Source organism: Cylas formicarius, unplaced genomic scaffold (assembly GCF_029955315.1).
Source record: "Cylas formicarius isolate icCylForm1 unplaced genomic scaffold, icCylForm1.1 PGA_scaffold_6__28_contigs__length_40554024, whole genome shotgun sequence".
NCBI lineage: Eukaryota > Metazoa > Arthropoda > Insecta > Coleoptera > Brentidae > Cylas > Cylas formicarius.
Window position 1 is genome coordinate 36,825,210 of NW_026844347.1, and position 12,261 is coordinate 36,837,470.

Sequence of the window (12,261 nt, forward strand, 5' to 3'; positions counted from 1 at the left end):
ACCAAAAGAATATTTTTCTATAGGGATTAAGTTGTTAATACAGAGATGTAATAAGTGTATTGAAGTTAAGGGGGATAATATTGAAAAATAATAAAAAATTGTTACTCTACTTTGTTTCTTTCATAATCAGGCCTGGAAATTTTGGCGCTGCCCTCGTATATATGGTTTATTACTTGTGATTTTTATTTTTTTGGCAATATTTCTAATGGCAGTATGTGGGTGTTTCTTATCCCTCCCCAGCCGACTAATTCATGTGCAAAATACATAATTTTTAAATGTTTTTCACACAGAAACTTCCTAAAATGATAGAATATCGCACTTGTTTTAATTCACTTTGGTTCATTTACATATTTTTATTGTATCCAATGCAATCCAATTATAATACCGCTGTAGGTCACTGTTTATTACTTTCTTATCCGTGCCTTAACAAATAAAATAATCTGATTTACTACTGGCAACCATGCTGAATTGGATCGAATTGAAAATTATTTTCAAAATTGCCATTATTGACTTCAATATCTTCTCAATTTATTTGTGACTCTATACATAGTTGGACATCACACGGTGAAGTTAAGGTAAATCACTCATAAAATTCTTGGTCCTTAAGAATATTATTGTTCATAGTATACCACGACTAATTTGGTTTCGTTTTTAAAGTGTTGTTTTGAATGCTCCTCTTCAGTGACGTCGTAAGACAGTAAACAAATATCAAACGTCAACCTAAGGGTCAAGTTTATGTCATTGAGATTTGCCAGTTATAAATATGAAGTTTAAATTACTCATAAAACAGAGAATATTATTTTTCTTGGAGTCGCCTTATCGAAACCGAGAGTGTTGTTTTGTTTTTAGCAATGACTGGGAAAAGTTCGAGCCGTATTCCAACACGCTGTGGCTCCATTACATCGTCGATAAATCGATCACTGCCTTAAGGTACAAAAACGTCAACACGAAAGTACATAAGGATAACATTGACAAGTTAAAAGAGATACGCGACACGATATTGGATTACGATTGCGCAACAAATTTTATAGAGTCGTTGTTTTAATTTTTGCATTTCATATGTATTTTTAAAATTTTTTACATTTGTATTACAAGTTTTTTATTTTCGTGTTACTTACTTCGTACAGTGTTGCCAACAGCCAATCGAACCTGTTGAAACCACTTTTACCCCTTCCACATTGCAAAAACCCATTCTATCGCTAAAACAGAAGAAGAAGAAGAAGGTGGTTAATTTTTCGAGTTTGTCGGTTGTCGCTATTTATCCATTTCGTAAATGAAATTTGTCTGTCGTTTGTAAATTTGAATGCGAAAATACAGATAAAAAAAATTTGACCATATTTATTAAAATATAAACATTATAAAAATCAAAAAACGTTCATTGGAATGTATACATTGGACGGAAAATTAAATACAATTAAAAACAATACAATGAGCATTAACGTGAACTACCGACAACAGTGCCGGATCCAGTAAATTCTTAATTTAAAATTAAAATAACTTGAAACGCAAAAAATGCGCTCGGAAGAATTTCCGACGTTCTTTTCAGGATTTTATTTATTATTTTGTCGTGCAGAAATACGATAAAATACTATGCAAAACTATTCGAATAGAAAATCCGGAAAACGTATTACCGAATCAAGACAAGGCTACTTTTTACTCAAATTTCATATAACGTATTCGAATTAATAGGTTTAATCCAGCCAAATGAGATAAAAATTCAAAATCAACAAAAGTTCCGACAGAGTTGGATATTGGTGGATGCGCTGGGTACACGTGTAGAAATAAAATGCCAAAAACCCCGTCGACCGCAGGTATGTTAAAAAAGTTATTCAAGGTCAAGTTTTAAATTTTCGGGTTTTTAGAGCTTTCTTCAAAAAAATATCTCTGCTATTATTTGTAGAACATAAAGTTATCTCAAAAAAATAGTCCTTAAACTTTTTTCCTAGAAATCACCAGTCCAAAGATACTGTGATTTTAAGGTTTAAGTGGAGTAAATGTACCGGGAAAAAAGTATAAGGATCTTTTTTGCACATAATTTTATGATCTACGAATTATGACTGATATATTTTTTTGATAAAGCTTACGGAAATTTACAAAAACTTTTGACAATTGAATAACTTTTGGCACGGTCTTTCTACTGATGTACCCAGGGTCCTCAGTACCTCAGATTAGTATTTTTGCTCATGATTTAGTTATTAATAAGGCACCCGAGCTTACAATAGATTGATATGTCAAACTGATTGTCGATACTTATCAAATGGTAGAGGGGTTAGACTTAAATGCAAAATATCTCGTATATACGACGCCCTCTTTAAAATCACTTTTATACTATACAGGTTCTCCCACAAGTGTTAAAAGTATCAAAGTATGAGCCCCCGGTTGTTAGATTCTACGACCAAAATGAGACTTATGATATCTAAACCTTAAAGTTTTTTTTTAACGATGTGAATTTTATCAAAACTTAACTCATGTTTTATATCTCAAATATAAAAAGCATCACATCTTTAAAACCTTTAAGTGGCTATAACTTGATTCATTTAAATGAAACACCATACTTTTCAGTTACCTGTCAATTATTATTCTTTCTAATTCAGTTAGGCTATAAGATTTGTCTCATTTCGCAATAGGGGTATTATTTTTGATAATTGTTGTCTTGTGGATTGCGTTGAAGTAGTCTAGTTCAAGTGAAGATATACCCAAAAAAAAAAGGGCGTATTGATATGATTTATTTTTTCTTGCGCGTTCGTGTTTATGCTGAAAGAAACCATCGTTTTTACGAAAATATTAAGGAATGAGAAAAACAAAAATATATAAAGAAAATGTTTTGGTACACAGTACAGAAAATTCAAAGATTAATGAAAGTATTTCAAGAATTCTTTAAAAAAAAATCCATTGTTATAAGTTGGTAGCACAAACTTTATGGAAATAATTTTGACAATCGAAATACATTTTTTATGTGGGTGTTAAATAAAGTGGCAGAGAATAAGAACTTTTTGGTATATTCTGCGAACACGCAAAGAATGAAGTCGAATGATCGAAGTACATTCCCTGGTAAGTTAAAAGATATGGAATTAAATTTAAATTAATCAATTTATAGCTACTTAAAGTAGCTATTAGAATTGAGATTAAAATTCAGATATAAAATATATGGGTCCATGGTTATACCTTACTGGGCTTTTTCAAGCGGCTTTGGTGAAACCGCAGCCATGTGTGATTGAACGTACCCATTTGCTGGACACGGTATCAGATTATGGCATTGTGCCACCAGACATGATGCCAAAGACATTGTTGACGGACCCTATGAAGTGATCCTGCCAAGCAGGTATGAGTAGGCAGACCTCATTATTATCAATCTGTCTCTTAAATATGCACACCTCGTAGCGCTTCCAAGGCTATAAGAAACTGCCAGAAGGCCCTAGCTATGTTAGAGTGCGGTAATAAGATAACACAAATGAATGAATGTAATGAAAACCTCGTAGCATGAGCGGATGTGGGCTATATCGCGCCAATCAGCGCACTATACAACCTGTATAGTATGAAAATAATTTTATCTTGGCCACAATATTCGATGCCGTATGGAGTGAACCCTATATAAGCCGCACAAAGTAACTTTGATTAAACGCGTAAAAGTCGTATCGCTAAAACTACGAGGTAAACCGTAACGACAAACTATAAATGCTGGTAAAGTCGGATCATGAAAATACGAACACAAAATAGTTTAAACAGTTCTCGCCAGCGCCAACGCGATCGTAACGGCAACGGCCAGCGAAACCGGGTGGGCGGGGTCGACGCCAGCGTGGCAGTCCACTATACGCCGCGCGCGCATGAAGTCCTTGCCCAAATATGTCGAGTAATATCGTTTGCTAGGGTCGATCACCTCCAATTGCGTGGTCGCGTCTTGGAATATCAGGTCGGAGTATGGCGGGGGTGACGTAAACATGCTGAAACTACGAAACAAACGTAATGGCGGAAATAAAGGGCGGGTGCGTGTCTTTACCGTCACTTTTTTGGTGTAACCGATCAAAAAACAATGAATCAGATCACTGTTCAGCAACACCAAAAATGACCAGCAGGTTGGGAGGGGTGAGGGGGGATTTTTTTTTATTACAGTTTGCTACGAAAACGTCAGGTTATGATTGTAGTGTGACGGGGCAAGTGATATAAGTAACATTTTTCACAAACTATCAAAAACGACCATTGTTTTTCTTAAAAATATAATAACAGCTAATCAAGTAAGAGAAGGCTTTTGTCGATTATGCGAATTGAGGGTATAAAAGGTCATAACGGTATATTACTTTTCAGACCAGAATCCATCGCAGCATAGGTTCAAAACCTGCTTACAGCACACGACCATTGTTTTGCTTGAAAATATAAATTTTTTAGTTAACGGTTAACCAAGTAAGAGAAGACTTCGTTGACTATGCGAATTGAGGGTATAAAATTCTGAAAATGTCATGTCCGTATGTTATAAATACATTTTACTATTCACATCAGAAATATTTTGACATTTAAATAGATTGTCTTGCCATGTCGGTTAAGGCTTCTGATTAGAAATTAGATTCTCCATCGCAGTGTATCAAAAATATTTCAACATTCAAATTAGTCTTAATCTGTCGCTTAAGGCGTTTGACTAGAAATCAGATTCTCCATTCAGCCTAGGTTCAAAACCTGCTTACTGCAAACGACCCTTTTTTTTTTCTTAAAAATATAAATTTTTTAGTTAACTGGTAACCAAGCAAGAGAAGATTTTGTCGACTATGCGAAATTTATTTCCGAATATTATAAATGCATTTATTTTTGCATCATCAGAAATATTTCAACATAAAAATGAAAAAGAGAAAAATTTTTGAAAGAATGTTTTGAAAGTTTACGATTATTCATTATCTACCTTTTTCCTCATTTTACCAACTTTTTTTATTCAAATAAATGAAAAGACTAGTCGAAACCGTTTTTGCGCCAGACTCACCTGAATTCGTCCGTAGTTTTCCGTCCGTAGAACGTCTGAGCGTAGAGAAACAAGTTTACGTAAGCGTTTATCTGCGTCTCGTTGTACCCGTAGCCGCCCCTCGTCACTACAGCGTTCGCCTTTACCCGCCCCAAGTTGCACTTCCTGTATTCGTTTATCTCGGCCCTCGTGCCGTCCGGACACAACAGTTCAAAGTCTTCGAGCAGGTTGTCCCTCGCCCACCACTCCCTCTTTTTGCCGCCCGTGTTCTCGAACACGGTCGTGTGTTTGACAAACGCCACGTCACCGCCACCCTCGACCAGGCACCTGAAAAGCATGACGTTACGTCTAACGGTGCCGAGCCAATCAAAGATCATCAATCTGAATCGAAGGGCGCTTCGTTTGGCGTGACTAAAATCGTCACTTTTGTTGACATGGTCCGCCCACATATGGTCTAGTGTTTTTCTTTTTTTCATTATTCGAAATCGAGTTTTAGCAGCGACTGATTTAGTTGTTTATATCAGACCCTCCATCCTTGAATATAGAAATGGAAAAGTAAGTTTATTCCTTTTGTTTGAAAACTTTAGGTTATGATTCACAAAATAATAATAATATTTATTACCAAAAACTCCTTTTAGATAAAAACATCTTTTACACTAAAAGACTGGCCCTAAAATAACTTACAACCACTCACTGAAACTTTTTATTTATTCGATTGGAACACTTCTGTTTTCTTTCACTTTTTTTTATCACTTTTTTGTGGATATTGAGATTTTTCAGTTCATTAGGTATTGTATATCTTTGATATATTTTGTATATATTTGATACACTATAGAATTCACTACAAACGGTTGTTTAATACTCAGTGATGTATCTGCATCTTGTTCTTTTACTACAATAATTTTAAGAACACGCTTCTGAAGCCAATCCAACGGGCAATTCGATGATTTGTAAGGACCTCCCCGGCCTATACACAAGCCACGCTATGGAAAAGACTATAATAAATTCTTAATAACTGCTTTCTTGTTAATATTTCTCTGAGTCTATAAAAAACATATACTAAGTATTTTTTTTTTACTGTGTTAGCCACGTGAACATCTCATTTTATATTATAGTCATAAGACTATTTTCTGACTGGCACCACTAATCTATTAAAATTTTTAAAAAGGAAAATGAAGAAAACATGTATTACATATTTACATCAGTGTTTACTTATGTTTAATTTATTAATTTTTTATACTTATCGAGCACAATAGCAATAAAGGCTAAATTGTAGAACATAAGATGTGTAATATTATTTATTTATATCGCAATTTACCCAAAAAACAAGAATAAAAATAATAAAAACATACAGTACAATTCATAATACATTATAATCACAATAATAAGCTAATAATAATATATGACAAAGTACCTGGAAAGCGCTGTGCCAATTCTCGTAAACACACGAGTGACTGATTCATTTTAAATTTGGCACTATGATTGGAACTAACCTAGAGTAAATGAAAGATGGACCCCTCTACTCATTCATAAACCAGTCAATAGTTTGTTCTGACAATCCTAAACTGCGATATAGGCGGGAACTTATTTAACAAATTACAGTAACTGGAGTGGGGAGAGCTCGTTATGGGCTTGTTGATTGTCCAAAGTACCTCAGAAAAGCCACGGTTGGAAAAATTAGAACCTAACATTTTCGCACCATTAATTTCATGTTATAAGAACAATAACACAGGCCTAACGAAATACAAAAAGTGACATTAAACAATATCGTTCAATTTAAATAAATTTCAAAAATCGAAAAAAATTCGAAATCAATTTCAATGTTCTTGGAACTGGAATTAAAAATTATAGATCTTTCAAATAATCTGTCACAGGCTACTGTAATACTATTCACATTCTGTTGGCTTCTTCAGAGCTTAACTCAAGCTGCATTCTACTCTGAATTGTCGGAATGTTCATGTCCCTCTTTTGCTCCGCCCCCTCAAACCGTATGTAAGCAGATATAGAGTAGAATGCGCATCAGTTTCAGTTAAGTTCTGAAGATGCTAGCCACATGATTGGTGAAACATCAGTAAATGAAGCACGAGGAATCCAAAGGATTTGTAAATAGAATTATAGATTTGGTAAACGCGTTCAATAGGGCTTTAAGAATGAAAATCAGACTACTCTAAGGTAAAAAAGCTGACCTGAAAGCTCCGGTATGGCCGTAGTAGTCCTCTGAGGCGTCCCGGCGGCAATATCGATAACTGCTTCCGTGACAGAGATCGCACATGTTGTCGTAGGGCACCCCGGTATTGTATTCGGTACTTATGGCGCCCGGAACGCAGCTCTTCGTGAAATATTCGGCAGCGGCGCGGACGCTGTTGCAACCGTAGGGTCGTATCCATCCGTTGCTGATGAGGAACGCGAGGGGATACACCCACCCGGCGGCCATGCTTATGCCGCCGTGGCATGTATTTTTCGCTACGAAAAACGCGACAGTATTGGCGATTTTACATTTCAATGATGATTGCGTTCCCAGTTATTTGTTAACCGGAAAGCTTTTTACATATGGCGTAAACTTCACACAATCATACCACTCTAACTGAACTCAGCGTGTTGGCCATTTTTCCAACATCACAGAAATATGGATCTGCCTCTGGATCTGTTTGTTTTATTCACTCACACACATTTTTCTTTCCAAATATAACCTACCATCCAACGCAAATCTACATAATCATAACTTGAAGTGTTGTAATATTGCAATTCCAAAATTAAAAGTGTGTAAAAAAATTATTTAGATTTTAAAATTGTTAATAATCTCCCAAACCAAAAGTTCACGAAAACCCTTAGTTTGCATTTTCCGGACCAATATTTCTAGACGAATTTCGCTTTCAAGCTGCGAGTCTCTTGCTTACATTTTATTGTTTTAATAAATTATTTGTTGTCTTTATTGTCATAAACAGTTATTGTTTTACTTTGGGACCCACTACAATTGTAAGATATCGTACAAATGTGGTTAAAAAAAAATCTTTTTCTTGGAATGGTGCCAGTTTTTGACCACATTGCTTCAAAAACTAGATTTGAATCAGGTTTCAGACCAACCATATGTTAAATTTTGCAGGCAATAGGCAAACTAAAAGTTATTAAACACAAACAAAAACGTAGTATATCCAATTTTATTTTTTTAAATATTTTTGATATTTTTGCAACCGCTTTTTAAATTGCTTAGATAAAAGAGAGATCTGTGAGACACGGCGAATTTGTAGAAACAGAGTCACTAGATAGATAATCAATTAATTTGATGTAAACTGTTGATAATTTCACAGAAATGTTACCATATTGCAAGCTTCGAAAACTCAAATTTGTAATGCGCAGACCTGCTAAACATGTTTACATAAATAAATTGTATTTTCCTGGATACTACAATACCGCTTGCACAAATATAGAGAGATCGCCGCCATAATAGGCAAGAAAAACACGTCTAAGTAGTCATTAAAAAAAAATAAAACGAAAAAAGCACACCGGAAAGGGCAAAACAACAGCGACAGCGTAGCAAAAGTTGCCGGCTGTCATAAAAAGCGCCCGAAAAAGGCAACACTGTAAATAAGTCGGAACGGCAACAGCGCCTACCGTTTCCGCGTCCGTTATCTGTGGAGATTTCGAAACTTACTCCTCAAATACGTTAGCTCGGTATCGGGATCCGACTCTTTGGCAACAGCGACCACGTAATAGTCGGGATCCTCCAAATTGTAAACTTCGCTGATGAAAGGCACCAGGTCGAAGTTCAGACCGGCGGTGTAGACGTCGCTGGCGTCCAACACGGCCACGTCCGCGGTTCCCGCCCTGATCGCTTGCATACAGTTGATCTGGGAGTGGCCCTTGTAACAATCCATCTCCGGTTTGAGTAGTTGAGCTTTCAGGGCTGTCTGTAACATTTACAAGGCAGGTTTTTAACGGCCTGTTATCGAGCTCCATGTTCCCCACCCTCATTTTGACACACTTGTTCTTCTCTTCGTCCGACGTCACGCAGAGTGTCATCCTATTGACAGGGCACTCTCTCACTCCCATTATCACGTCGTGGGACTCTCCTAGAAACGCTGTATACGTCTGCATGGTCTCGGGGATCGCTGCAATACCTCTGGCGCTATCCTGAAACCATAAATCGTACATTCGTATCGGTATCACTGCGGCTGCTACTCACCTGGAACATCAAGTTCCCATGGTCGCCATATCTAGGAACAGACTCGAACAAATCAAAGTACTCGTAGTAGTATACGTTATTTTGATCCTCCCTGTTGAAATCTTGGCCGTATTGGTTCTGGTCATATGGGATGTTTTGCCCGAATCTAATGAAAATGTGTTGTAAAAAAATAAATTCATCCCAGCACTGTAAGAGGAGTTTATGCAGGAAACCTAAGCAAGTAGGAAACAACTACAAGAGAGTAAGAAATGACTACGTGATGAGGAGTGAAGTGAGTTGTGGGGCAACTGTACTGAAGAAGTATTTGCGCCAAACGTAAGAGAATAGGAAATGATTACACAAGGACTGAAGTGGGAGAAAGAGCAACTGTACTGAAGGATTTTGTGCAGGAACCCTAAGGAAGCAGGAATAAGTTGCGAGGCAGGAGGCACCTACACTGAAAAAGTTTTACCAGGAAACATAAGGGAGTAGGAAATAACTAAAAGTCTTAGACGGGGGTCATGTACTGAAGAAGTTTTTGCGCCAAACGTAAGAGAATAGGAAATAATTACACAAGGACTTAAGTGAGAGGAAGAGCAACTGTACTGAAGGATTTTGTACAGGAACCCTAAGGAAGCAGGAATAAGCTGCGAGGCAGGAGGCACCTATACTGAAAAAGTTTTACCAGGAAACAACTACAAGAGTTAGGCGGGGCCAATGTACTGAAGAAGTTTGACTAGGAAATGTGTCTCGGGAAGTTAGGAATTGTATATAATAAAAAAGAAAACAGAGATCATACCAGAGCAACTCAATAGAAGGAAGGGCCTTTCTTACAGAGGTGAGGGTTTAATCACTAGCGCATCAGTACTTGCAGAGCATGGTCACCTCTTTACCGATATTCTATTGTATATTTTTTAATGGTGAGCCCTGATTTTTGTTTGTTATATAAGTTTAAGCAGCTACCTCACTAAGATGTTGTTACCTATTAGATTGTTGGTCAAACTGACTGTTCTGCCCCACCCTATCCTGATTTTCCTGGCGGTAGTTGTCCTGGTCATACGGGTTGGCATTGCCATACCTATCGTCCCCAAACCTGTTGCCCCCAAACCTAAAGGAATTTTATGAAGCTCAAGAAAAAACACTGCAGAAATGTGATAGCTGTGGCATAAAATTAGGAAAAGTAGGAATGTTTTTTGTATTTCTTACCTGTCGCGACCATAATCCTGCCTTTTAAACCGATGCACCCTGTTGCCGTACTGGTCATATTCCCCCTGATTGCCCCTGTTACCATACTCATCGAAATTCTGACCTGGCCGGATACGGTTTCCAAACTCTGGCTGACCATCAAACGCCGGTTTCGTACCATTTTGAGCGAATCTAAAATTGATATAGTTTTTGCGCGTCGATATGGTGGAGACACAACGCCCTTACGTATCTGCAAGTTTTTTTAAAAATCTCTGGTACAACTCCCTCTGCTCAAACGAAACGGCCGAAGACACCATAATCGCGTCTGAAGGCACCCTGCCCCAATGGCAACTTAGATAATCCGATATGGGTCTCCGCGAACCGTCTTTACAAAATAGTTCAAATGTGTCTGGTGGCACAGTAGCTTAAATGCGCAAAGATGATCAAATAAGTTCATGGTCAAAGGAGCAACAAAAATCTTTAAAAAACTTACAGTATTCCGACTTGGCCAACAGTTCAGGAACTGTGTTGTGCTTGACAAACGCTATTTCTCCTGCCTCTAGCAAACATCTAGAAGGAATAAACATAAGCACTAGTCAATTTCACCCAAAACATAGAAAATCAACAAACCTAAAGGCTCCATTATACCCAGCGTACGGGTCCGCATCTGTACACCTCCTGCCTGGTATGGGACCTATACACAACTGACATAGTTTGTCAGAGTTATCCCCGATAGGGTTGTATTTATCAGAGAGGCAGTTCACCGCGCAGGAAGAACCAAAAAAATTTGTCGCACTTTTAACATGATTGTTGCAGTCGATGATTTTCATAAACCCTTCTTTCATTAGCTGATGGCCAGAGGACATGAAAAGAAAGTAAACTAGCAATTATAATTAAAAAGGGTAATCTAGTTTACTGAAAAACTCACAGTGCTTATAGGAAGCATCCAGCCGGCAAAGGTCTCCACTCCAGCAAAGCAGGCCCTCTTATTTTTAAGATCACCCAACGAGAAAACATCAGGCAAACTGTTTAGCTTTACCACGGCCACTGCATAATAATAGTTAAAGCCACCTAAAATAAATGAAAACAATCAAATAAATTCAATAATCAATGGTAAATTTCTTGAATTCTTTCAATCTCAAAACACTTTTATAAAAACAAATGACTGTCTCTCACCTTCCATAATCTCTTGAGCTATGGGAACTAAACTATGGTATCGTCCACCAACAAAAACTTGTCCTGCATCTAATGTTGTCATGGTGGCTTTTTCTTCATCAAGTAGAGCCATGCATTCATCTTTATTGGTGGCCTGAAGGCAACTTATTTTAACAGTATCGCGGCCGAGCTTAATCTGATCTCGTTCCACAGCTTTGGAGAGGCTTGTGCATTTATTTGTTTCATTTACACTTATTGTACACCAGATAATGTTTTGCTCTTTGGAAGGTTTAGATTTTTCCACTTGATTTGTTTTCCAAACATTTTGCCCCAAACCTGACAGAACAAAATCTTTTAACAATTATAACGTGTTAATTTTTAAAAAATCCCACCTTATTAGTCAGCAAAATAATAAGATACAAAGAAAACCGTAAACATACCTAATGATAATGATGTCAAACATAATAACGTTATCTGATAGGAGTATGTTCTAAATATAAATATCATTTTTGATCGAGATAAAATCTCAAAAAAATAAACTACCAAATAAACATTACACACCCCACAAACCCAACCTCAACTAACCATAACAAAGAGAATTAGTTAGTTCGCCAGTTAGAAGATCACAGAACAAGAAAAAGGGATTTGAATTTGCTAAAATAAAATTGTATTCCTTCTACCAAAACGGACAAAATATATTATTCAAACTTCGTCAAAAATAGGGGACCATTTCTACAAAATATTTACGTTTATCGTTGGTGTCATATAAAAATGGTAGCATAGAAAAAATTGTGAAGGGGCAGCTGCGCTGCTC

The 12,261-nt window shown here is 36.9% G+C and overlaps 2 protein-coding genes across 6 annotated transcripts in view; one reads left to right on the forward strand and one right to left on the reverse strand.

Moving 5' to 3' along the window:
• Positions 1–1,077, forward strand: part of LOC132704194 (serine/threonine-protein kinase haspin homolog) — a 20,742-nt gene extending 19,665 nt beyond the window's left edge. For both annotated transcript variants that reach the window (XM_060674074.1, XM_060674075.1), the window contains one exon: positions 850–1,077. In XM_060674074.1, coding sequence (XP_060530057.1) covers positions 850–1,045 — 196 coding nt within the window. In that variant the 3' untranslated portion in view covers positions 1,046–1,077. The remainder of the gene's footprint in view (positions 1–849) is intronic.
• On the reverse strand, positions 1,064–12,186 carry LOC132704195 (transferrin 2). 4 transcript variants are annotated; one of them, XM_060674077.1, is made up of 15 exons: positions 11,888–12,186; positions 11,469–11,798; positions 11,221–11,363; positions 10,923–11,140; positions 10,786–10,862; positions 10,539–10,716; positions 10,314–10,484; positions 10,090–10,215; positions 9,129–9,273; positions 8,912–9,076; positions 8,598–8,853; positions 7,132–7,408; positions 4,967–5,272; positions 3,709–3,947; positions 1,064–1,199 (listed from the first exon to the last, which is right to left on the reverse strand). In XM_060674077.1, exons 1-14 carry the CDS (start codon positions 11,952–11,954, stop codon positions 3,719–3,721), a joined length of 2,688 nt encoding a protein of 895 aa, XP_060530060.1. In that variant the 5' UTR covers positions 11,955–12,186; the 3' UTR covers positions 1,064–1,199; positions 3,709–3,718. The 4 variants fall into 4 exon arrangements, with proteins under 4 accessions (XP_060530060.1, XP_060530062.1, XP_060530059.1 ...); XM_060674079.1 differs by lacking the exon at positions 1,064–1,199 and having other exon boundaries at positions 1,324–3,947; positions 10,090–10,200; XM_060674076.1 differs by lacking the exon at positions 1,064–1,199 and having other exon boundaries at positions 1,324–3,947; positions 11,888–12,185.
• Positions 12,187–12,261: the final 75 nt, after the last annotated feature.